The sequence below is a fragment of the Xenopus laevis genome, chromosome 6S, assembly GCF_017654675.1.
Source record: "Xenopus laevis strain J_2021 chromosome 6S, Xenopus_laevis_v10.1, whole genome shotgun sequence".
NCBI classification, from domain to species: Eukaryota; Metazoa; Chordata; class Amphibia; order Anura; family Pipidae; genus Xenopus; species Xenopus laevis.
The window spans coordinates 97,401,085-97,429,021 of NC_054382.1; the positions used below are offsets into that span (position 1 = coordinate 97,401,085).

Sequence of the window (27,937 nt, forward strand, 5' to 3'; positions counted from 1 at the left end):
CTTGGCATGAGCTCCCTGATATTAGATGCAGTTGGCACATTAGGAGCATTTAGACTATGATATTTATCTTGCCATACACTGTATGATAGAAATGCCACAGACTAAATCAGTATTACAAATGTTATAGGGAGTTCCATTACAAGGCAATCCGTATGATTAAGGCCAAGATGCACTAGTTCCAATAGAGAGATTAACCCATTCATAGTAGGCCTTAAGCTCACAAACCAATAGTTTACAATCATAGCTGGCCTTTTGTAATTAGCAGTTAAATTGGATACTAACTAGAAGCACTATTTAAAACTGTAATATATTTACATGTTGAGTATCATGCAAACAATGAAAACGTGTGCATCAAAATAAATATGCCCCCCCCCCCCAAAAAAAGTCTACATATACATGTATATATCATACATCTCATATGTCGGAGTAGTCAATATGTATATAAACATACATATATCATTCATACACATATACAAAAAAAAAAAAATACATGTAGAAAATGGTCCTTAAAAATCATTGGGTGTACCTAAGCTCTTGTACAAGACTTTCTAGGTGTGCAGGACTCAAATTATCTATATATTCATATATACATACACACAAATATAGCCAATATACAAAAACACGGATATATACAAAATCTATACAATTGGGCAATGAAAAAAAAACTTCAAGTCATCAACCAAAAAAAATAAAAAAAAAGTGAAGCAATAATTATAACTTATGTTACAGTTGGTCGGTGCTGGGGCAGAAAATAAAAATAACCGTTGCTCAGACCAAAGTCGCATCTTTTCAGTTTAATCGCTTTTTTCGAATGAAACGATTGGTGGGACGAAGCTTGCGCTGTGAGACGTCTTCTGCTGTAAACATGGATATAGCAGCTGCTGGGGTTGGAGAGTAATGCCTGGTCATACATTCAGAATGGTGGACTTTCATATAAGCCACCAGGACTAAAAAGGAGGGCCTGGACTTCTTTAAGTTAATTCTCCCGTCGGTCGTATTCGTACAGTTTGCATACATCAGTAGTCTTTCACTGGCGCCAGTTCAGGCACAAGATGCACAGTTATATTCTTATATAGATGGTCAATAAAGATATTTGGCGCATAGATCAAATTGCTCAGCCCATCTAGATACTGCCGTTCTTTAGAGTAGCGCAATAATTTATACCTGTAGAGAAGAAAAAGAAAGACAACATTGTTATCTACAGTATAACCCCGAATTTACGTCCCCGGATTTTACATGTTTTTTTGTGGTCCCACCAGTCTCAATGCATTTCTACGGGTGCTATTCCCGATTTAATGTTTTGTTTTAGATTTTACATTACTTTTTTAGGCTTGCCGCTATCCAAACGCTATGTTTTTATTTTTAAAAAAGCCCTTACCGCTGAGATTTAAGGGCAGAGACATACGCTCAACTTCGGAAGAGTGCCATCCTGCCGACGATTTAGATTCTAGCTGGCTGGAGGCAGTTCGGGGAGATTAGTTGCCCTGAAGACGAGGCGATTTATCGTCGGGCGACTAAATCTCCCAAATCTGAGCATGTGTCTCTGCCCTAAGGCTCCTGAAACTTGCGGCTCATCAGAATCCGCTTTGTGCATCACTGTGTGAGATTGGAGTGAAAATGGAAGTGGGCGGATAGCTGTGCGGGAAAGGAAGGGGTCAGGAAATGTGACCCTGCAGTCAAAAGTGGTGAGGTCCACTGTGTAAGACCGTGAGTCTGGAGAAGGAGGGGCTGGAAAAGGTGACTGTGCAGACAGACGTGAGCTTTGGTGTGGAAGACCCATGCTGCAGAAGGAGAGGGCTGGAAAGGTGACCCTGTTTAAATCTAATTGCTGATTGGTTGCTATGGGCAACATCTCAAGAAATCTCGCCAGATATTTATCTATAATGTTAGTAAACATCCCCATGTCAGAAGTGGCGAGCTATGAAGCAGGACTGAGAAGCAGTTGGAAGCGGCGAGCCGTGTTGGAGGGGGTAGTGCATGTGTTTTAAATAAAATAAAAAAATTACTCCTGTACTTGTTTCTTTGGAATACTTTACATACAAGTGTCTTTAATTAGGGATGCACCGAATCCACTCCACCATTTGGGATTTGCCCGAATACTGCTTCCTTGGTGAAAGATTCGACCAAATACCTGAATCGAATCCTACTTGCATATACATATGCAAATTTACTATTGTGCAGTAACAATGGTTATTGCAAAGAAAAAAATACCGTTAGGGGCAGACTTATTATGTGGTATTAAAAAAATAAAAAAAACAGCTGTATAATTGCCAGGCATTGCCAAGTAGAAAACGCCATATGTTTTTTACGTGCTTTTTCTGTGAGAAACTTCTGGCAGAACTTAATTACAAAGGTCTAAAGCAGTGTAAAATAACAGTGGCGTTTGCATGGTGTAAAGTAACACGCAGCACAGCTTAGTACACCATTTTCCCTCAAATTTCATTTTACACAGCATTAACAAATAGGCCCCTAAATGTGGCCAATAACATGGCCAAAAAGATGGATGCTGTGGAAGTGGCCATACACGTGCATGGCCAACTCTCCATTATTCCTTTAAAGGAGAATTGAACCCTAACGTTAAAAAACCCCTACCCTACATAGACCCCCTCCCCCCAGCCTAAGTGTTATCCCAGGCAAATGTCCCTAACGTTTTACTTACCCCTCGGTGCAGATTCAGGCATCGGAGTTCACGGGCACCATCTTCTTCTCTTTGGAAATCTTCGGAATGAGACCGGCGTGGCAGAGCATGTGCAGTTGAAGCAATTTTCTGTTTTGCGGGAACTGTGCATGGGCCGAAACTCACGAAAATTGCCGAAGTGCAAGTCTCATTCTGAAGATTACCGAAGCAGCTAAAGATGGCTCCTGTGAACTCCAATGCCTGAATCTGTACCAAAATATAAGTAAAACATTAGGGGCTTTTGCCCAGGGTAACACTTACGCAGGGGAAGGAGAGAGGGGGGTATATGTAGGGTAGGGATTAGGGTTTTTTTAACTTTATGGTTTAGTTTTCCTTTAATTGGGACTCCAGGAAGGAACTCCTCCTCATTTACATTCACCAACATGAATCTGACTCTTGAGTATTCCTTCTAAAGAATGGGGATCACCCATTACAGTTATATGACCTGCTTAACTAACCCTAAGCTACCATTTGGGAAAATGCATCCGCCCCAACCTACAGATCCTTTTAACTCAAACTGTAACCATCAGTGACGTTGTTTGCCGGGTGATCACAGGTAATGTAACCTGCAGGGGCTCAAAATGGAAGGTCAGGCAATGGCAACAGTGGAGGGGTGGGCATTGGCATAAGAGACCTGCAATTTTGTATGTGCAATCCCCCCCCCCCCCCCCCCACACACACACACTGGGCCTGCGGTATCTGCAAAAATATCAATAATATTGATATTTAAATGCTGGATAAATGACTAGTTCATTAGACAGCTGGACAGATAACATGGAGGGGTGGCACTGGTCAGCATACTGAATCCTTTACTTTGTATTCACTAATAACTCATGCAAAATGTTTGCTTTCTAAAAGTCACATACTGTAAAACAGCAGAAATAAAGCAATAAGGAAACAACTATATCCAAATAGGTTACTGTTAGAGACAGCAAATAGTCCCTTTACACTTAAGTATCACAAATCAGTCAAAATAACTTAGGGATCCTGCAGGCTTCGAACTGGCCCACACATCACTAACAGCAAGAGATACAGCTGAACTTACCGGCCTAAGAACTGAACTTCTCCTCTGTGATGATGTTGGATTGACTTGTATTTCCCGATGTCTCCTTCTGGCCTAGAAACATTATATCCAGCATAGTGGACCCTGCACAGATAAAAAAAGATCATTGTTTTTAAGGGATAGTAAATGTACCTTTATATAAAAATATTGACATTACGGGGGTTATTTATTAAAGTCCAAACGCCAAGAACTTGAAAAGTTGTTTTTTTTACTATAAAATCTGAATTTTTTGTGAAAAAAAAAAGAAAACTCAATGGATCTTTCAGATGGAAAAAGTCAGAATCCAAAAATCGGGTATCTCAGACCTGCCAAGGTTTGCATATAAGTCAATGGGAGAAGTCCCAAAGATATCCTGATTTGCGTTTGGTTTTGTGTATAAAATCAGAACAAAAATCTGATTTTTTTTAGGCAGAAAATCCGAAAAATTCTTACGATTTAAATTTTTCTAAATATTTTCCCTATTTTTTTTGAGTTTTTATAGGGGAACTAAGGGGTAATAACCCGTGTGGATTTGGTTGGAGTAGATTTCATAAAATATTCGGATTTTGATAGATAACCCCGTTAGCATCTTAAAATATAAAAGCTTTCAATCTTTGATAATAAAAAAAAAAGGGTTTCCAAATGTATAAAAGAAGAACATATCAGCAGACGCATAAATACCCAACCACCTTAGCAAGGTTATAATAATTGTTTAATTTGGGATTTTAATTAGAGGCTTGTTTGCAACCATTAAATATAGAATATGAATGTAAATTACTAAATTTTTCAGAGAAGCACCCGGAGTATAGATCCCCTTTTATACAGTGCCTTGCAAAAGTATTTCCCCCCCCCTTGGCATTTTTCATGTTTTGTTGCTTCACAACCTGGAATTAAAATGAATTGTTTGAGAGTTTGCACCATTTCATTTACAGAACATGCCTACAACTTCAAAGATTTTTTTTTTTATTGTGAAGCAAACGACAAATAGGACAAAATAACAGAAATCTTCAGCGTGCATCACTGTTAACTCTCCCCCAAAGTCAGTACTTTGTAGAGCCACCTTTTGCGGCAATTACAGGTGAAAGTCGCCTTGGACAAGTCTCTATGAGCTTGCCACATCTTGTCACTGGGATTTTTGCCAATTCCCTTAAAGGCAAAACTGCTCCAGCTTTTCGTGTTGGATGGTTTTCACTTGTGAACAGTAATCTTCAAGTCTGACCACAGATTCTCAGTTGGATTGAGGTCTGAACTTTGACTGGGCCATTCCAACATAGTTAAATGTTTCCCCTTAAACCACTCGAGTGTTGCTTTAGCAGTGTGCTTCGGCTCATTGTCCTGCTGGAAGCCTCCGTCCCAGTCTCAAATCACAGGCAGACTGACACCGGTTTTGCTCAAGAGTATCCCTGTATTTAGCACCATCCATGTTTCCCTTGACTTGGACCAGTTTCCCAGTCCCTGCTGCTGAAAAACATCCCCACAGCACGATGCTGCCACCACCATGGTTCACTGTTGCGATGGTGTTCTTGGGGTGATGGGATGTGTTGGGTTTGCTCCAGACATAGCATTTTATTCAGTGGCTGAAAAGTTCAATTTTAGTCTCATCTGACCAGAGCACCTTCCTCCATACATTTGGGGAGTCTCCCACATGCCTTTGGCAAACTCAAAACATGCCTTCCTATTTTTAGCTTTAAGTAATGGCTTTTTTCTGGCCACTCTTCCATAAAGCCAGTTCTATAGAGTGTATGGCTTATTGTGGTCCTATGGACAGAAACTGCAGTCTCTGCTGTGGAACTCTGCAACTCCTTCAGGGTTACCTTTGGTCTCTGTGCTGCCTCTCTGATTAATACCCTCCTTGCCCGGTCTGTGAGTGGTGGGCGGCCCTCTCTTGGTAGGTTTGTTGTGGTACCATGTGTTTATACTGACAGATCATGTAACACTTAGATTGCACACAAGCAGACTTCATATAAATAATTATGTGACTTTTGAATGTAATTGGTTGCGCCAGGATTTTTTTAGGGCCCCCTTTTCAAGCCAAAGGGGGTGAATTCATATGAACATGCCAATTTGTCGTTTTTTATTTTTTTTTAAATTCTTTTTTTATATATATTTTTCTTATTTCACTCCACCAACTTAGACTATTTTGTGCAGATCCATCACATAAAATAAGATTAAGAAACATTTCAATTAGAGGTTGGAATGTAACAAAATAGGTTAAAAGCCAAGGGGGGTGAATACTTTTTCAAGGCACTGTTTATCAGTAATTCTTACACTGTACAGAGAATCCAGTTTGAAGGTTATTTAAGGTAAGCTTTATCAAGAACACATACAGTATTTGCTTTAAGATACTCCTAGGAAACCAAGCTAAAGGCCAATTAGCATTTCAGAAAGCATTTCAGAACTGCGCACCGAGAGGAAGGAAGCTGGAACATGGCAACAGGACAGGGACAATACCACAGAAAGGACAACAGAAGGTATGAGAAGAAAGTACACCGTTTATTTAGTTAGGTTTAATGCACCATCAATATAAAGGCAGCACATTAGCACAGCTCTGCTTAAAGTGAGTCTCCATTACGCTGAATGGTCAACGGCACAGTTGAGTTTTGATCTTATCTAGATTTATCTATCTATATCCATACATAATTGCTCAAAGGATGAAAAGGCGGCACTCTGGTAAGATAAAAAGGTGGTTTATTCCAACAGGTCACTGAACAACATCACCTGACGCGTTTTGGGAGTAACTTCCTTAATCATAGGCTTCAAATATACATACATATACACACACCCTTCCACCACCCCCCCCAAAACCAGGGTAGCATGAGACTCACCTGTTCCATAGATCATCATCTTCTCCTCCCCATCCCCAGAATGCATTTGGAAAACCATTGATTTTCGTAAATTGTTCAACTGTTAGGCCACTTACACCTCCAAAAAACTCCTCGTATGGCAGGCTGAAAAAGGAAGAGAAAATATGTTCTTAAAAAAAAGCAGAGACTCAGAAGGAGGGACTGAAGGGAAGAACAGAGGCACACACAGGAACTCTTGGCTGTTTGTGCAATAGTTTAATTACACTCTTATGGAACAGATACATAGGCAGATACGGACTTAAAGGTTTATTAATGAAACAAAAACAAGCTGAAATCTCACTGAAATGATTAAGATTCTGATCAGTCTGGGTGGAAATTCCGCCTCATCTCATCTTGGCCAAATGAGGGAAACATTTTGTGTTTTGACAACTTAGATAAATAAGCAGATTGCTATATGTACTTCCGCATTCTATGTCCCAATCAAAATAAATCAAAAACATAAAGCACGGTAACGCTGGATATGTAAAGATACAAGGCTTGTATTTCTTTTAGCCTGAAGTGTATTCTAGTTTACTCTAACTCATGCCAAATGGCAGGAAGCCCCAGTAAATATTAGGTTACACCTAGGGTTGCCACAGCAGAAATACTTGTACTTGTGTAAGGCTCACTGGCCAGAGCCATTTGTTTGAATGTCAGAATAAAGAATGAATAGGAGAGTGCTGTAATAAAAGTACAGATATGGGATGTTATCCGGAAACCCATTATCCAGAAAGCTCCGAATTACAGAAAGGTCATCTACCATAGACTCCATTTTGTCCAAATAATCCAAATTTTAAAAAGATTTCCCTTTCCTCTGTAATAATAAAAGAGTACCTTGTACTAGAGGTGGTCGGTGGGTTGCGGGTCGGGGATAAGGCAGTTGTGGGTCCGGGTTCAAAGTGGGTAAATATGCAGGTAGCGGTTCGGGTTGTGGGTTCAGGTCGGGTCGGGTCTTAGAAATTGTTTCCGCGCAGGACTCTACCTTGTACTTGATCTTAACTAAGATATAAATAACCCTTATTGGAAGCAAAACCTGACTTTTGGGTTTCTTTAATGTCTACATGATTTTCTAGCAGACTTAGGGTATGAAGATCCAAAAAGAAAGATCGGTTATCCGGAAAACCCCAGGTCCAGAGGATTCTGGATAACAGGTCCAATACCGTATTAAATATGGCAGATTTAGCTTCACAATCTGCTTTTTGGTTGCTGGGGTCATTAAATCTAGAAACTTTCACTCTTTACAAAGGCAGAATAGTAATTATTACAAATCACTATATGCTGACCGGTCATTTGGCCTGTGGGTGCTGCGAGCTAGTGCAGTTGGATCAGAAGTGCTTGCTGGAACCCAGTATTGTCTTTAAAACATTGCATGCCATGTTACTTGTCCTCCCATCTCCACTTTCTATTTACCTTGATGTATTAAATGTGAGCGGGAACACAAGAATTACTTAAACACCCAAAACATCATATGAAACCAAAGCTTATCTTTGTTGTTTTACTACAAAACCCTAAATGAAAGGGCAGGCCAAGGTGATGAATTTAGGGAACACTTAACTTGATGTCCATGTTTCCTAAGAAAAGACCACTTACATGTACATGTACTTGTCAAGTTTCGCAGCAAAGTGACGTGGCATCTCACCACAACCATAATAATTACGATCATTCTCTGGAATATGATCCACATCATGGAAAATGACACAGTCCCATCTTCTGTCTTTCATAGCTTCTTTAAACCCAATGTTAAACAGCATTGCCCGGTTGAATGTTTGAGTACCTGCCTTAAGAGAAAAATAGGAGAATGGAAAAGGCACATTAATCCAAAACTATGGTGCCCAGAAAAATTGCAAAATGTCAAAATGCCTTTTCTTTGTATGTGAAAAATATAATTTATCATATACTAATGATATATTTCTGTATGAAAATAGCAGTCATTTCAGGGTAGGGATGCACATAATCCACTTTTTGGGATTCGGCCGAATCCTTCATGAAAGATTTGGCCGAATACCAAACCGAATCTTAATTTGCTTATGCAAATTAGGGGCGGGAAAGGAAAAGGTGGGGAAAATGTTTTTTGCTTCCTTGTTTTCGCGATTTCCCTTCCCACACCTAATTTACATATGCAAATTAGAATTCTGATTCGGTTCGGCCATGCACAAGGATTCGCCGAATCCTGCTGAAAAAGGCAGAATCCTGGATTTGGTGCATCCCTAGTTCAGCCACAGGTTTCCTTCTCTATTACGTTGAACTGCTCTGCTGCCCTGTGCCAGGAATTGCTGCTCATTAAAATTTAAACAACTGCATGTTGGTTGTTTGGAAATACGTAAGAGAGACGAGCATGGGAAAAAAAAATAATCCCTTGCACTGTGCAAGGCTACTCTTAGTTTGCAGTCAAGAACCATGGATAGCATACACAAAGTTGTACGAGTAACCACACTTAAACAATTCCCTTTATATTTACGTATTAAAATGCAAGTAAAACTTCACAATACATTGTGACAACCACTGACTAAAGATAATGTTATAAAATGCTCTTCCAAAATGCTATTATAAACATCTTCTAACATCTCAGCTATAAAACAGGACTGGTTTGTGAGAAGACACACGGTATATAAAAAAATGACTGTCAAACAGTTTATCAAGCCAAATGGCTATTCAGGTTCTCCTGCCCATGGAGGGGCAGTGCCACAGTTTGGACTTTGCGTCCACTGATCCTTATTAACAGGAGCTACTACCCCCTATTTAAATCTAAAAAGTGACTATAAGTTCTTTCCAACTGAAATATCTTGTGCACATAAAGCTCTATGTAAGTTCGCTATATGTTGTGCAGTTTGTGGCTTCTGAAAGTTTGTTTTATCATTTCCCTGGAACTTTGGTTACACACTTCTTCTTGGTTTAAGCCCAAACAGCCAAAGGAGGGGGTGATTCAATGGGAATTCAGGTTTGTTACACAGTGGGCTATATAATAAACCATAGCTAAGAAGACTGCCTTCAATAACCCTCCCTTTTTGACATGAGCTTGTGTTAAAAAAAAAAAAAGGGTGCATAAATGCTATCTGAACTGAAAACAACAAAAAATGCCAGCAATTGCTTAATTAATTTTCCTTTGATGAAAAATGTACGTTTCTGAAAGACAGGCAGTTAATCCCAAATGGAAGGAATATTTACCTGTTCAATAACATAGAAGGCAAATTCCAATCGCTGTTTCTGCAACATGGGTATCAGATGTCTGAATAAAATAGGAAGGTGTTCATGGCGGTTGCGAAATGGAATAAGAATGGCCAACTGCAGAAAAACAAACCACAATAACTATTTGGACTGAAGGATTTTCTTTTTCTACCCACATTTATACAGATTCAGATTAATGTAAATTACAGTATAAAATGAATACATGAATGTGTTTTAAGTGTAACAGATATGTGATACATGTGGATCCGTCATTACAATTATTCGCCAATATAAGAAAGAGTAAAGGGTTTTTGAATGATCCAATATATCTATAGGGAGCTTCCTTTCCTAGCAGATGTATTAGAACTCACTCAAATAACTGATTCCAGTACAAACAAAATCTAACGAAACAATTGCCTTTTGCACAAATTCTGCATGTAGAGACACGTCTGGTGATTTTAATAGAGTGATCTAATACATCTTCTAGGCAAAAGGAGCCCATATATCTATCTATCTATCTATCTATCTATCTATCTATCTATCTATCTATCTATCTATCTATATATATATATATATATATATAATACACAAAAGCCATGAATATCTTGTAAATTATATCCTTATAAACGGTGAGTTCTGATGTCATCAGTTATAAACGGTGAGTTCTGATGTCATTTCTGTCACATGACTCACTGAAATTTGTGTATTATAATAAATAAAGTACCCCCGGTTGTAAAATATGAGGATATTAGAAGTTACCTCGGAGTTCCATGACCTGTATAAAAACACTCGGCCTTCGGCCTCATGTTTTTATATGGTCATGAAACTCCTCGGTAACTTATAATATCCTTATATTTTACAAGAGGGGGTACTTTATTCACTATATATCTATCTCGCAACACCGATAATCTTCACTATTACACTGTTAACCGAGCTCTGTATAATAGAGGAGACCAACGTATTAACTGAGATCAGCCACCCAGTTATAACTTAATCCTCTATATTCTGTCCATAAACTGGGGACCTTTAAGTCTGCACAGTTTTCTCTCCTGATCTCTTTTTAACCTTTGTCTTAAAAATTTGGGCATACTATTTTAACCATTTATGATTAAAAATTACGTTTTACTACAACCACATGGTGTGAACTTTTGACTGATACAGTGGGGGAAGGTGCTATTTTATGGGTCATGCTTTCCCTTTCCTAGATTTACCTATATTTTCTCTAACCCTGCACACCACTAATTTGTTCTAATTTCTCAATCAATGGAGGGTGCTACCAATTGCTCTTTTTGTACATGGATTTGTTATTCTAGCTGGCTATGTTCATGCTATTTTCATTTATTACAATGTATGTGTTAATATATACATATAAATAATAAACAAACTGCAGCCATTGGTTATCCATTCAGCTCTGATCTCTGTAGTTTGCTCATCCAGGTTACTGGTCCCATACAATTTCTCCAGCTGACTCCTTGGAAGTGATTTGAAAAGAACGGTCGTGCCCATATTGATGTGCTGGTTGCACAACAATTGATAAATATAGTTCAATAGATTGTAAGCTCCACTGGGGCAGGGAATGTATTATTTATAATATTTGTAAAGCATGTTTTAACTATACAAATGAAGCATATGTGGGAATGGCAAATAGTATGCTTTTAAAGCCAATTTTATGTCATCATTTCTATACTGAAACAATTGGGTCCGTATTGTTGTAAAATAATGGTAATGCTATTTCCCTGCGTGTAACATTGATTTCTAATAAAACTCCCGTACAAGATGGCCATCCACAATAATGGATGCTATGTTTGATGGCATGGGATGTGCTCACAGGTTACTAGGGATGCACCTAATCCACTATTTTGGATTAGGTCGAATCTCCGAATCCTTTGTGGAAGATTCGGCCGAATACTGAACCGGATCCTAATTTGCATATGCAAATTAGGGACGGGAAAGGAAAATGTGGGAAAAAATTGGTTTACTTCCTTGTTTTGTGACGAAAAGTCACGTGAAATACCGCCCTGCCCACAATTTGCATATGCAAACGAGGATTTGGTTTGCTACAGTTCATAAATATGAATGCAACTCTCTGCAACCTAAATACCTTCCATCGGGGAATGCAGTCGTTTGGTTTCCAGTGTCCTCCTCGCCCAATGTCTGTATCCTGGGATAAAAGTTGATATACTTCTTCTAAACCGATTTCACTCATGTTCACACTTGTTTGCCCTCCTGAATTTGTAAAAGTATTGAGTTCATCATTATTAGACATTTTAAGCACCAAAGTAGAGATAAATGGAAATATGCTATACCACATGTTGCCAGACACCACACGGCACAGCACTGATCAAAGAGCAACTCAAAACATATCAATTCTAGAGCGGCATACACCTATTATTTGTGGTGTTAACAGATCCAGTTTAATTATAATAAAACCAAAACCCAGTATGTTTTTATATTGCATTATTCGGTTACAGTAGTACAGGTGTGGGTGGGACCTGCTATCCAGAATGCTCAGGACCTTGGGTTTTCCGGATAACGGGTCTTTCAGTAATAATGTCTACTAGAAAATCATGTAAACATTAAACAAACCCAATAGGCTGGTTTTGCTTCCAATAAGGATTAATTATATCTTAGTTTGGCTCAAGTACAAGCTACTGTTTTATCATAACAGAGAAAAAAATGGGATATTTTTTTTGGATAAGATGGAGTCTATGGGAGACCTCCTTTCTGTAATTCAGAGCTTTCTGGATAATTGGTTTCCGGATAACAGCTCCTATACCTGTAGGATACTTTTAAAGTCAAAATATAAACAATATGTGCAGAAAATGACTTGGAAAAATACTATGCATGTGTAACAGTATGCAATTTCAGCAATCTGATTGCTAGGATCCAAATTGCACTTGTACCAATGCATTCATTGGAATCAAAGACTGGATTATGAATAGGAAAGGGCCTGAATAGAAAGATGAGTAATAACAAGTAGCAATAAAGTTGTAGTCTTGCAGCTCATTTGTTTTCAGTGAGGAGTCAATGACCCCCATCTGAAAGCTGGAAAAAGGCAGAAGGCAGTGGCAAATAATGAAAAAATATGAAAAAAGAAAACATGAAGACCAATATAAAAGCATGCTTAGAATAAGCTATTCTATAGCATAATTAAACTTAAAGGGGTTAGTTCACCTTTGAATTAACTTTTAGTATGGCCAGTTCTAAGCAACTTTTTAATTGGTCTTCATTTTTTTATACTGTTTTAATTATTTGCCTTCTTCTTCAGACTCTTTCCAGCTTTCAAATAGGGGTTGCTGGCCCCATCTAAAACCAAATGCTCTGTAAGGCTACAATTTTACGGTTATTGCTACTTTTTACTACTCTTCTTTCTATTCAGGTCTCTCCTACTCATATTCCAGTCTCTTCTCATGCAAATCAATGCATGGTTGCTAGGGTAATCTGGACCCTAGCAACCAAGTTGCTGGAAAAAAAACTAACTGCAAAACCCCCAAAGAAATACTAAATAATAAATACTAAACTAAAAGTTAATTTAAATGTGACCAACCCTTTTAAAGCAATTAAAAGCATCTGTACTTACGCATAAAAGGCAGCTTTTCGGGACAAGGAAGATCCTGTGAAAAAGTAAAGTTTTCAGGGAGATACACTGATGACTGAGCAGTGAATTCTGTGGAATTGGTACCGTCAGGAAAATCTAAAAAAAAAAAAAAAAATTAACAAAAGAAAAACTTTTTGAATTGTTATGCCTCTATAGGTGACCCGCACATCATGCAGATATATATATATAAAATATATATATTATATAGTGGATAATGTACCCCCTACTGTAATTTATAAAGATGTTATGTCACCAAGGAGTTATGTGACATAACTCCGAGGTGACTTCTAATATCTTTATAAATTTCAGTAGGGGGTACATTATGTATTATAATCTACATTTTGTGTGAAATGTCGGGAGGGGGTCGGAGGCAATGGGAAGTGTCCACACTCTTACTCCTTGCTTCCTGGGTGCACGGTTAATAGGTGTGTGTGTGTATATTATCAAGAAGAGGAACCAGCACTCCAGATTTGTGATTCAATGTGCTTAGTCTATTTTATTTCATGCTGCATCCAAAGTCTTGGTCCCGAAAAGGTTCAGAAATAATTCTATTTTAGAACCATCTCTTCTACCCCAAGACTGCTTTCAAGCTTCACATTAAAAATGTTATTTGTGTGAACTGATTTATCCTGACTGTAGACTGTAAAATATATTTAGCACTTATAATTCTGTACAATCCCTTTGTCATTTAATTTCCAATCTTCTACTGCCAACATCATTCTGAAAGTTAATTTAAGGGGAACTGGCCCTTTAAAGGAAGGAACGGGATATTTTGAGCGTATATATATATATATATATATACATATATATATATATATATATATATATATATATATATATATATATGGTAAATCAAAAACAGTGGGCAGCTGCACAAGTTGGGCCTCAGGAAATGCAAGCCATCTCCACAGACTAAATAAAATCTTACCTGTTCCATTTAGTGTGGTATTTTTGTTAGTGTACTGTCTGATCATGTGCCCGATGGTCCGAACATTGTCTCTCAGCATAATTCCTTGAGCTTGTACCATAAAGAGATAGGTATTTGCTGTGAGATGGAAAGACACATCATTTAGACTGCAGAAAGAAATGAAATGAGCAAAAAAAGCCATAGAGATCCTATAATATTCATAAAAAAACTATTTAGTGAAACATTTTATACCCAAACTTGCATGCTATTAAACACAGATAAAAATACAGCCGTGGGATTTGTCATCTGCAAACCAGTTATCCAGAAAGTTCAGAATAACTGGAATTCAAAATTTTAAATCATATTTCCTTTTTTTCTCTGTAATAATAAAGCAGTACCTTGTACTTGACCCCAGCTAAGAGATTATTAATCCTTAGCAAAGGTATAACAATCCTACCATGTTTAGCTAATGCTTAAAGGGATCCTGTCATCGGAAAACATGTTCCGGGATCCTGTCATCGGAAAACACATCAGTTAATAGTGCTACTCCACTGAAATCCATTTTCTCAAAAGAGCAAACAGATTTTTTTTATAATCACTTTTGAAATCTGACATGGGGCTATACATTTTGTCAATTTCCCAGCTGCCCCCAATCATGTGACTGCACTTTAGGAGAGAAATGCTTTCTGGCAGGCTGCTGTTTTTCCTTCTCAATGTAACTGAATGTGTCTCAGTGAGACATGGGTTTTTACTATTGAGTGTTGTTCTTAGATCTACCAGGCAGCTGTTATCTTGTGTTAGGGAGCTGCTATCTGGTTACCTTCCCATTGTTCTTTTGTTTGGCTGCTGGGAGGGGGAAGGGAGGGGGTGATATCACTCCAATTTACAGTACAGCAGTAAAGAGTGATTGAAGCACAAGTCACATGACTTGGGGCAGCTGGGAAATTGACAATATGCCTAGCCCCATGTCAGATTTCAAAATTGAATATGCAAAAATCTGTATGCTCTTTTGAGAAATGGATTTCAGTGCAGAATTCTGCTGGAGCAGCACTATGAACTGATTCAGTTTGAAAAAACATTTTTTTTCCCATGACAGTATTCCTTTAAAGAAATTTTGGCACCAGAAATTTTTTACATCTATCATAATATTGCCTTTAAAAGCTACTTATAACTTTGCCTTAAAGTATTTGCACAATGCTTTTACATTGCCTATCTGATTCCCCGTGTTTAACTATGAGGGGGCTGCCATATTTGTGCATCAGGAGTCCATTTGCATTAGAAACTCTAACTGACAGGCTGAGATGGGACAGTCAGGTTGGCAAAACAGTCCGGTTTAGGAACTTTAACTAACAATTACTCGCTAAAACAAACCTCTCAGAAAAAAATGATCAACATGACCTATAGGTAACTTTTAATGTAGTTTTTTAGTGTCAGTATCACTTTAAATGCATTTTTTTTTAACAGACTTCTAGTACAGGTATGGGACTAGTTATCCAGAATTCTCTGGACCTGGGGTTGTCTGGTTAACTCTTTCTTCGGATCTTCATACTGCAAGTCTACGAGTAAATCATGTAAACCTTGAATAAACCCAATAGGCTGGTTTCGCTTCCAATAAGGATTAATTATATCTTAGTCTGGGTCATGTACCAGGTACTGTTTTATTATTCTATAGAAAAAGGAAATCATCTTAAAAAAAAAAATCTGAATTATATGGATACAGATGGAGATGGAGTCCATGGGAGATGGTCTTCTGTAATTCGGAGCTTTCTGGATAATGGGTTTCCAGATAATGGATCCCATACCTAGCGATCCAAATTAAAGAAAGCATGAGTATTCTGGATTGTAGGTCCCATAGCTGAAATAGCTAGTAGCATTAAGCATGAAAAGTAACAGTGGTATGTATACATATGAGCTCACTACTCTATGGAACTGCTCTCACAAGATCAGCTGACAATGGCTACTAGGAAACAAGGTAATTGATCTCCCTGTACAAGCACACATGCAAAATAAAAACAAAATATTTGCATGTACAGACTGTGCCATTCACATGCTCATACTATATGCCCTGTATTTATCAACAAACATGTATAGGAGCAGTTACCCAGAAACCTAATATCCAGAAAGCACCAAATTATGGCAAGGCCGTTTCCCATTGACTCCATTTTAATTAAAGAACTCACATTTTAAAAACAGATTTCTCTTTTCTCTGTAATAATAAAAAAAAAACCTTGTACTTGATCCAAACAGATATAATTGATCCTTATTGGAGGCAAAACCAGCCTATTGTGTTTATTTAATGTTTATATACTTTTTTTAGTAGAATTAAAGGAGAATTTAAAGTTAAAAAAAAACCTACCCCCCTAACCTATATTGACCCCCATCCCTCCAGCCTTAGTGTTACCCCAGGCAAATGCCGCTAAGGTTTTACTTACCCCTCGGTGCAGATTCAGGCATCGGAGTTCACGGCCACCATCTTCTTCTTTTCAAAAATCTCTGGAATGGGACCGGTGTGGCAACGCATGTGCAGTTGGAGCAATTTTCTGTTTTGAAACAACCGCACATGCGCCGAAACTCACAAAGATTGCCGAAGCGCCGGTCTCATTCCGATGATTACCGAAGCGGCTGAAGATGGCATCCGTGAATTCCGATGCCTGAATCTGCACCGAGGGTTAAGTAAAACATTATGGGCATTTGCCTGGGTAACACTTAGGCAGGGGGAGGAGGAAGGGGGGTCTATGTAGGGTAGGGGTTTTTTAACTTTAGGGTTGAATTCTTCTTTAAGGTAGCAAGATCCAAATTACAGAAAGATTCCTTATCTGGAAAACCCCAGATCCAGCCCCACACTTGTATCATTTTTATCAGCTAAATTCCATATGTCAGTTTCATGAAGGTGTTAGATGAATGAAGATATGAAATAGGAGCCCATTCAAATAGTGAATAAAATCTAATTTATTAGAGTTTAAAATAATTCACATTACTCTAAAATTCGACTTTTGATAAATAACCCCCCTAATGAAATGTATTGTTTCACAACTTTAAATTGTTATTACAATGAGGGCTGTTATATTAATAGGTATATGATCCCTTATGGGGTATTGCGTTATCCAAAAAGCTCAAAATTATAAATCCAAATTACAGAAAAGAGCGAGACAACCCAAGGTCCCAAGCATTTTGGATAACAGATGCTATACCTGTACTATCATAAACTGGGGTCGAGATAATTGACCTGCTTTTATAATCTTGTTATTATGCACCTGAAGCAAGCATTTTATATGCTCTTTATCTAAAAACAGGTTGAATCTGGGAGAAGGAATGAGTTTATTTATACATTGGTTTTTTTATCGGGATCAGGAAGTAGAATGTGAAATAACAAAAAAAAACTGTTTATTTATCCTACTAAAATGAAGGGGAAGTAAAGTCTAAAATAGAATAAGGCTAGAAATGCTGTATTTTGTATACTAAACATAAACATGAACTTACTGCACCACAAGCCTAATAAAACAAATGATTTATGCTTTCAAAGTTGGCCACAGGAGGTCACCATCTTGTAATTTTGTTAAACATCTTTGCAAGACCAAGACCATGCACATGCTCAGTGTGGTCTGGGCTGCTTAGGGATCGTCATAAATTATCAAAACAGCACAAGTCAAATAATATCTGACAGAAGCTGATACAGCAAGACTGATTAATAATCAGAATAGGCAGACTGCACTGTGTTGTCATGTAATCTAATGTGGATTTTATTTTTTGTATTGTTTAATACAAACTTTCTCCAACTCTGCAGAACCAGTGGCTGCAGCAAAATAATCCTCCAAATAGAATCCCAGTTTATCAGTTAAATATGGCTCCATGATCTTTGTCCCTGCAGCTGCAGTTGGAAACAGTAAAGGGGATGAAAGGCAAAAATAAAATACATACAAATCTCTACACAGTTGCCGACTGCTCTACAGGGAAAAAAACAAAGCTGCTTGAGTTCTGCATGGCTGGGAAGTAAGGTGGGGGCTCCCCCTGCTGTTCATAAGTATGATTGTTTCCCTGCAGAGCAGTTAGGGACCGTCTCACAATTCCTATCCACAGCAGTAAATGAAGGGAGAATTTTACTGCATTCAGTCAGATTTCTTGTAATAACGGTGCCATTTTTTAATTAAAGTATATTGGAGATAGGTTTCTTTTTCATTAAAGAAAGTAAAAATGGGTTGGTTTTTTTCCTTTACATGCCCTTTAGGATTCACACGCTTCGTTCCACACACTACCTTTAAGTTGATTTCTAGGATGTTATCGGATGGCTTATTCTTATTTGTCTTTGTTGTTTCAGAATTTTTTGCCTTCCCCTTGTGCCACTTCCCAGTTTTCAAATGGGGCTCACCAGCCCTGGCAGCAAATAAACATTGTTCCGTGAGGCTATAATTCTGTTCCCTATTCCTCTTTGAGTCTGTCATTTAAACCTTCTAGCAGAATGAGGGGCTACTGAAATGCCAAACTGGAGAGATGCTGTACAAAAAGCTAAATAATTTAAAAAATAAAATAAATAAAACATGAAGACCAACTGCAAATTGCCTTAGAATAGCATTCATACTAAAATGAAGACCAATTTAAAGTATAAGAATAGGACATTCTGCAACAAACTAAATGGAAACTTGAAAGAAAACTATCCTTTTAGGGTGGTAGCAGACGGGGAGATTAATCGCCCAGCTACAAATCTTCTTTACTGCAGGCGACTAATCTCCCCAAATGCCTTCCCGCCGGCAAGAAAGCTAATCGCCAGCGGGATGCCATACAAAGAGATTCGTTTTCCAATGTCCGAGATTAGTCGCCCGCAGTAGAGAAGATTTGTCGCTGGGTGAGTAATCTCCCTGTCTGCCACCACCCTTAATGTTATCACTTCAAAGGCAATTTGTGGTTGTGCAATATTGTATAATTACACCAGTACTACACACTGTAAGCACTAATGACATCAGCCAGTATTTGTATATAAGCTGTACTTTTGATGTGTACACCCTTCTATTGTTTAGTGTTATGGGGAACATGTTAGCAGTTTATAAATACTCCTTGGTAATAGTAACATCATAACAGCTTCATTTTCAGGCATAAATACACAATGTAAATCAAACAGATACGGCCTTACAACGTGTTACATAATTGTCTGTCTACTATTTACATCACAAAGTGGCCTTGAGCAACAAACAGTAAGTATATGGGTAGGAATATATGAGAATACATGAGCTCTACGTATATTGTTGTATTGTTTTACATTACATACTATATACAGGTATGGGATCTGTTATCCAGAAACCCATTATCCAGAAAGTTCTGAATTACGGAACTCTATTATATCCAAATAATCCAAAATTTCAAAAAAGTTATTTTTCTCTGTACAAATAAAACAGTACCTTGTAGATGATCCAAACTAAGATATCATTATTGGAAGCAGAACTAGCCCATTTGGGTTTATTTAATGTTTTCATGATTTTCTAGTAGACTTAACGTATGAGGATCCAAATTATGGAAAGATCCAATATCAAGAAAAACCCAGGTCCCAAGCGAGCGTGTGTGTGTGCATGCAGGGCCGCCATCAGGGGGGGACAGGGGGGACAAGCGTACCGGGCCCGGGCATGAAGGGGGGCCCGGCAGCGCTGCATTTTTTTGAAGATCCGGGCCCCCCTTACGAGCGCCCGAGCCGTACGTCTTGCCTCTTCAGTGCCGAATGCGGAAGTGCCGAAAAGCCGATGCGACGAAAAGACCCGAAGTCACGGAAAAAGCCGAAGTCCCGAAGCGCCGAAAAGACCCGAAGTCACGAAAACAGCCGAAGCCGAAGTCCTGAAGCAGCGCAAAGACCCGAAGTCACGAAAACAGCCGAAGCCGAAGTCCTGAAGCAGCGCAAAGACCCGAAGTCACGAAAACAGCCGAAGCCGAAGTCCTGAAGCGGTGAAAAGACCCGAAGTCACGAAAGGAGGCGAAGTTGAAGTACTGAAGCCATGAGTTCAATTCTACTGAACACCAGTTTGTGTTTTTTTTTTTTTTTAATCCCCTGGCCACCAATGTATTATTTTAATATTCTATAGGCCCCTGCCACCAATCTTTTTTTTAAAACTTTTGTTTTTGGGGCCCCAAATTTTTTTTTAACTCGTAAGGGGCCCCTTGCCACCATTGTTTTTTTTTGGGTTTTTTTTTTTAAAAAAAAAATTAATTTTCTTTTTGGTGGCCCCAAATTTTTTTAACTTGTAAGGGGCCCCTGCCACCAGTTTTTTTTTTTTTTCAAAAAAAAATTATTTTTTTTTAAAAAATTTTTTGGGGCCCCAATTTGTTTTTAACTTGTAAGGGGGCCCCTGCCACCATTTTTTTTTTTCAAAAAAATTTTTTTTTTCAAAAAATTTTTTTTTCTCCAAATTTTTTTTTGGGGCCCCAATTTGTTTTTAACTTATAAGGGGGCCCCTGCCGCCAATGTTTTTTTTTTTTTTCAAAAAAAAATTAATTTTTTTTCAAATTTTTTTTTGGGGCCCCAATTTGTTTTTAACTTAGAAGGGGGCCCCTGCCACCAATGTTTGTTTATTTTTTAGTTTTTTTTACATTTTTTTTTGTTGGGGCCCCAAGTTTTTTTTAACAGGGGGCCCCTGCCACCAATGTTTTTAAAAAAAAAAAATTTTTAATTTTTTTTTTTTGGGGCCCCAATTTTTTTTATAAGGGGGCCCTGACCATCAATAGCTTTTTACAACTTGTGTGGGGGGGGGTTACTTTTTTAGCGCTGATGTCTGTGTGGTCTTTTAACTGCGATGTGGGCGGGATATGGGGCGGAGCTTGGTCATCAGTGTGGGCGGGGCCCAGGGGGCCCCAAAAATTTTGTTGTACGGGGCCCCGTGATTTCTAATGGCGGCCCTGTGTGCATGTAATAGGGGTTGTGTGTGTGTGTGTGTGTGGGCACACCAAGGACACCAACAACAAAGTAAGCTTGAAAACATTGTGTAGGTTTATTGGTCCAACGGTTCAGTCCCCTGACGAAAGTTAGTATTAGGGATGCACCAATCCAGGATTCGGTTCGGGATTCGGCTTTTTTCAGCAGGATTCGGATTCTGCCGAATCCTTCTGCCTGGCTGAACCGAATCCTAATTTGCATATGTAAATTAAGAGCGAGAGGGAAATCGCGGGACTTTTCAGCACAAAACAAGGAAGTAAAAAACATTTTCCCCTTCACATCCCTAATTTGCATATGCAAATTAGGGTTCGGATTCGGCCGAATCTTTTATATATATATATATATATATATATATATATATAAATAGATATAGATATAGTTCTTTTTAACTTCAGGCGACATCAAAAATCGAAGCGCCGTGAGTGCATTAGCGCAGGTGATTCTTCATTCAAGCTGACGGAATGCAGTTTGGGGAGATTGTCGGCACACAGAAGAGGTGATAAGTCGTCAGGCGACTAAATCTCCCCGAATCTGCCCGTCTGCCCCAACCCTATAGTACAGGCTTTCATGAAACATAATCAGATTCAGAGCAGAGAAATTCACTTTCACACGGTTTGAAGAGCGTCTTTTGCATTTAACTAGTAGGACTGAACCTGATACAGGTATGGGATCCATTATCCGGAAACCAGTTATCCAGAAAGCGCCAAATTAGGGAAAGGCCATCTCCCATAGACTCCATTAAAATTAAATAATCCAAATCTTTAAAAACTGTTTCCTTTTTCTCCGTAATACTTGTACTTGATCCAATCTAAGATATAATTCATCTTTGTTGAAGGCAAAACTAACCTATTGGGTTTAATTATTGTTTGAATGATTTTCAAGTAGACTTCAGGTATGTAGATCCAAATTACGGAAAGATCTGTTATCTATTATTTCTTACAGTAACTGTTCCAAAATCATGTTCCCAAAACAATGATATCTGCTTCCACAATATCTTATTCAGCCCACTACAACTCTCACTGACTGGACATTCCTTTCTGATCCATGCAGGCTCTTTCCGTAATTTGGATCTTCATACCTTAAGTCTACTAGAAAACCATGTTAACATTAAATAAACCCAATAGGCTGGTTTTGCCTCCAATGAGGATTAATTATATCTTAGTTTGGATCAAGTACAATGTATTGTTTTATTATTACAGTGAAAAAGGAAATCATTTTTTAAATTGGAGTCAATGGGAGATTGCCTTCCGTAATTCAGAGCTTTCTGGATAATGGATTATCTGGAATGCTTAGGAACTGGGGTTTTCAAGATAAGGGATCTTTCTATAATTTGCATCACCATACCTTAAAGAGGTTGATTAAACTTAGAATATCAATGTCTACATCATACTAAAAGTAAGGCAATAGTGGTTTGGTAGGTAGTGGTTTGAATGAGAAGCAGGAATATAATCAGGAGAAGGCTTGCACAGGAGTAATACAAAATAACAATAGCAATAAAATGGTAGCTTCACAGATGAACAGTTTTTGGCTGCTGGGGTCAGCGACCCCCATTTGAAGGCTGGAAAAAGTCAGAAAAAAAAATTAAAAAATGATTAAAAAAAACAAAAAAAAACAATGAAAACCAATTGAAAAGTTTGTACGAATGATCCATTCTATAACATGCTGAATTAACCTTTAAGTCTTCTAAAAATCATTTAAACACTAAATAAACCCTGTATGATTGTTTACCACTAATGTGGATTCATGTAGCTTAGTTACTATCAAAATAGAAAATAATTGTTAAACATATGAATGATATGCTTGACATGGAGTCTATAGGAGCTGGACTTCCTGTAATTTGGTGCTTTCTGGATAATGGATGCCATATCTATACAGTAAGGCCAACGTGTTTTAAAATATAGTCCTCTGAAACTATACAATATGGGAAAACTGAAGGCATACATTTATTTTTAATTCTGTTGCAGAATGCAAGGGGTTCTGTTAAATCAAGGCTTCTTCCACTGTACCCTGTGTGCGTGATCCGTTCCACCTTCCGGTGCATACATATGTGGTATCAGCTTTGCCCCTGAGTGTTCTGTGGCACACAGTTTAGTTTAGTAAAGTGATCCCCAACCAGTGGCTCGCAAGCAACATGTTTTTTCACCAATCCCTTGGAGGTGCTCCCAGTGGCCTCAAAGCAGGTACCTCATTTTCAATTCCAGGCTTTGGAAGCAAGTTTTGGTTGAATAAAAACCAGGTGTACTGGCAAACAGAGTCTCATATAGGCTGCCAGTCCACATAGGGGCTACCAAATAGCCAATCACATCTAGTGTTGCCACCTGGCCGGTGTTTTACTGGCCTGGCCAGTAAAAATGATGGTTTATTCCAGTGTTATTAAAGGAAAAAAGATAAATATATAGAAAGGCCGGTATTTTTTTCCTTAAAAGGTGGCAACCCTAATCACAGCCATTATTTGTCATCCCCGGGGACTTTTTTTCATGCTTGTGTCGCTCCCCCAGTTCTTTTTACATTTGAAGGTGGCTCACAGGTAAAAAAAAGGTTGGGGAACCCTGCTTAAGCTGCTTTAGTCATAAAAATGCAGCCTGGATTGCAGTCTGATGCACCGGATGTGGTGTACAGCAGTCCTAAGTCATGGTTAGTGAAGTTGAGCACACATAAATTTACATCTTTAGTTCCACTTATCTCAGTTGTGGTTAGTGTTCACATGGTTTTGTACAGAGCACTGTTCAATGAGCATTTCACCTGAAGGAAAGAACGGCGGGGAAGTAAGCAACTGAAACAAAGAGAGCTCTGATGCTAGGCGTGGGAGACAGCCGACTCACATTACTATAGCAACAGGAAACTCCACAGCTGTGGAAAGAGCCACATGGGCCCTTAATGGAGACTCAGGCCTCAAGAGACGACACAATTAACTTGGTATCATGAGAGACTGCAAATACCTGCTGAACAAGACTGTGCCATTGAGGAACAAACACTATAGGGTTGCGGCAACTGATGGTGAAAAAACTTGTTTGTCAACTTGTGATTCAAAGCAGGGGAAATCTATAGAAAGATGTGTGTGGCCCAAGCCCTGTCCTTTGAGACAAATCCATGGAAAATACTTGGATTCTGCCATTGTTATATACTAGTTAACCTATATATATATATATATATATATATATATATATATATATATATATATATATATATATATATATATATATATATATATATATATATATATATATATATATATATATATATATATATATATAGTAATTTCTTGGAGTGCCCGCACCTCTGACAGTAATTGATTGGAGGTGCTTGATCAATAATTGTAGTATAAATGATGAAGGATCCGCACTCTCATTTTCAAAGTATAACAACTTTTTGTAATGTGATAAATAAAAGTTGTTATACTTTGAAAATGAGAGTGCGGATCCTTCATCATTTATATATATATATATATATATATATATATATATATATATATATATATATATATATATAATATATATATATATATATATATATATATATATAGAGCAACAAAAACCGCACACAAAGGACTTGTATAAGTGAAAAAAGATAACCAATTTATTGCAACGTTTCGGCTCCTGTACTTGAGCCTTCTTCAGGTGGTGTGAAGGCTCAAGTACAGGAGCCGAAACGTTGCAATAAATTGGTTATCTTTTTCACTTATACAAGTCCTTTGTGTGCGGTTTTTGTTGCTCTATAAATTTTTCAAGTTAACCTGCACCTAGGCAATTACCTTAATGATTTGAGTGCTCCAGCTACATGCATAATTATATATATATATATATATATATATATATATATATATATATATATATATATATATATATATATATATATATATATATATATATATATATATATATATATATATGCATATTCCCACCAAAATCTATTCCGTGTTTGTGTGCAGACAGGCTGTTCCCATTCCAGTCAATGCACATACAGTCAGGAAGTGGAAAGCAGCAAATCAGCTTTTCTACACCCGCAGGGGAAAATACCCATATCTCAATGGCTTTAGCGTGAGATTTGTGATAAATAAACATTGCTCTCCTAAATATTCTTGTACATAATATGACGGATACATCAGTGCTTTTATGTGTCATGGGTTAAGGTGGCCATACACTGGGAGATCCGCTCGTTTGGCGACCCCCGATATGCCCACATTGAGGTGGGCGATATCCGGCTGATCTGATCATGGGCCCTAGGGCCCAACAATCGGTTCAGAATGGAGGTCATACAGGCAGTCGGATTGCAGGACAGCAACAAGGAACAGATGTGGCTGCGATCCGACTGGATTTTTTACCCTGCCCGACTTTCGGCCAGATATCGATCGGGGACGCCCTTCCGATGGCTCCACACATGGGCCAATGTATAGGGGCCCGTGTATGGGGCCTTAAGAGGGGCCCTGAGCAAAGGGAGCTTGTACTAAAAAGTCCGGCAACCTGGAACCCACACAGCGCCCAGGGCACAGACTGACTGACCAAATATTTTACAATAGGCCTCAGGCCTGGTTATATAAAAACATGTATAAACCCCATTTCATTATATATTTAAGATAGCCAAAATAAGCAAGTCAGTACGCCTTTGCTCTCAAGGTATGTTATTAACAAGACTATAAATAATATATTAATCAGGGATGCACCGTATCCAGGATTCGGAATTTTCAGCAGGATTCGGCCAAATCCTTCTGCCTGGCCAAACCAAATCCGAATCTTAATTGGCATATGCAAACTAGGGGCAGGGTAGGAAATCGAGTGACCTTTTTGTCACAAAACAAGGAAGTAAAGTGTTTTCCCCTTCCCACCCCTAATTTGCATATGCAGAGTAGGATTCGGTTCGGTATTCAACCAAATCTTTTGTGAAGGATTCGGGGGTTCATCCGAATCCAAAATAGTGGATTTGGTGCATCCCTAATATTAATCTGCGCATTTCAATCACTCATGTTTTTGCAGGACCAACAGAACAGAAAGTGATGCACAAAAATTGGGGGACGGCAGCAAAATCTAGAAGAAGCAAGCATAGGTACAGCAGCCTGAGAGCATCGGCTGCCTTCTGCTTCCTGAATGTGTGTGCACTGGCAAGCATGGGATCAGCCTGTCAGCATACATAGAGAGCAGATTTGGTGCAAAAACACTAAAGTATGCAATTTCCCAGCAAAGTCTATTCTGTGTTCGTGTGGAGACAGGCTGTTCCCATTCCAGTCAGTTGCACACAAAGTCAGAAGTGGAAATCAGCTTTTCTACACCCGCAGGGACAACTAGCCATCTCTCAATGGCCTTAAAATGAGATTAGTGATAAATAAACATTTGCTGTCCTAAATATTCTTGTACCAAATATGACTGATCCATCAGTGCTTTTATACGTCTCTTACCCTGTCGTGAGTTAAGAGGGGCCCTGAGCAACGGGAGCTTGAACTAAAAAGTCCGACAAGCACTGCTATAGCCAATCATATGAAAGAAAAAGAAAACAAATAGAAGCAGAAAATCAGTTCTGATGCTGGAGAGTTAGTGGAGGATAGCTTGCATCACATTTTATTACACCAAGAAGCCCTCTGCATAAACAAACCCATTCCATCCCCCAGTTGTAGACTATCAGATAAGGAGCAGCTTGTTACAGACAAGGCTCAGTGTCTTCCTTCTAGAAGTGCTCGAGTCTGAGAGCAGGAAGGCCATGGTCTATTTGCACTGGACTATTTATACAGTAGGAGAATGGGAAGGAACCAGGAAGCTTGCACTTCTCAACAGAGTAGTAATGGCAGATATGATGATGGCTGTACATGTCAGGGCCCTGCTTCACAGACATGCTCTTCCCATAGGCGTATTTACAGCACTGCTGGCCTCCGGATGTTGCTGAACTACAAACCCCTGTATGTTCAGAGAGCTGCAGTTGAACAGCTGGAGGGCCGCAGGCTGGACACTCCTAACCCTCAAGTTCCCTCCATAGATTGCCGGGTTACACAGCACTCACCAATGCCGGGGGCCACATAGATGAAGTAGAGGCACGATGATGACAGGGAGAAGAAGAAGATGAAGGCGAATATGGATCGGTTAGAGACTCGCAGCAGCCTCCGCATGAGCGACTTCATTGTGGCTGGGGGGGAAGATGCGGGGAAGAGGCTCTCAATGGAGCTCCGGGACGGCCGGCCACCGCCTGCAATGCAAAGCCATTGGGCACTGGTAAAGGGAGCTTTGAGCTCGACTAGAGCCGGGAAAGCAGGAAGGAAACGTATAGTGCAGCAAGAGCCACTGCTGAAACCAGCAGCCACCTCCTCTTTCGAGAAGGGCGGCTATAGCACAAGGAGTTAGAAGGCAGGGGGCGGGGCACAGGGAGTGGAAGGCAGGGGGCGGGGCACAGGGAGTGGAAGGCAGGGGCGGGGAACAGGCTACTGACACATGAGGGACAGTGACGTAGGCAGCATAAGGAAGAGACAGTGAGCTAGCGGGTGGGTTACTTAATAAGCGGAACGATGAACAACTAGCAAAGATCAGTACCGGACTGTCAGCTATCTTGCACGGGCCCAGTCACCCAATAGCACTTTGTTACCGCCATGCCAGGGCAACGCGTTAGGAACAGACCAAAAGCTCTGTCTCCCTATCGAAAGCTGCCCAACTGTATCCATCGCCCGGTCACAATGTGCGGCCCCAGCCAATTAAGAGAAAGCTCTCAGGCGTGGGCAAATCGGAAAAAGCCGCAGCTCCCTACGAGCTTGTACGAAAGAGCTCCGGGGAAGGCTCCGCCCACATTCCAAACTTACAGTGCCGGGTGCCTCTTGCCTTG

At 39.1% G+C, this 27,937-nt stretch overlaps 1 protein-coding gene across 2 annotated transcripts; it reads right to left on the bottom strand.

Moving 5' to 3' along the window:
* Positions 1-43: 43 nt before the first annotated feature.
* On the bottom strand, positions 44-27,937 carry b4galt6.S (UDP-Gal:betaGlcNAc beta 1,4- galactosyltransferase, polypeptide 6 S homeolog). Of its 2 annotated transcripts, none has more exons than XM_041567859.1 (9): positions 27,915-27,937; positions 14,254-14,370; positions 13,308-13,421; positions 11,829-11,953; positions 9,728-9,844; positions 8,153-8,340; positions 6,545-6,667; positions 3,723-3,824; positions 44-1,164 (listed from the first exon to the last, which is right to left on the bottom strand). In XM_041567859.1, exons 2-9 carry the CDS (start codon positions 14,351-14,353, stop codon positions 1,017-1,019), a joined length of 1,017 nt encoding a protein of 338 aa, XP_041423793.1. In that variant the 5' UTR covers positions 14,354-14,370; positions 27,915-27,937; the 3' UTR covers positions 44-1,016. The 2 variants fall into 2 exon arrangements, with proteins under 2 accessions (XP_041423793.1, XP_018079173.1); XM_018223684.2 differs by lacking the exon at positions 27,915-27,937 and adding an exon at positions 27,128-27,480.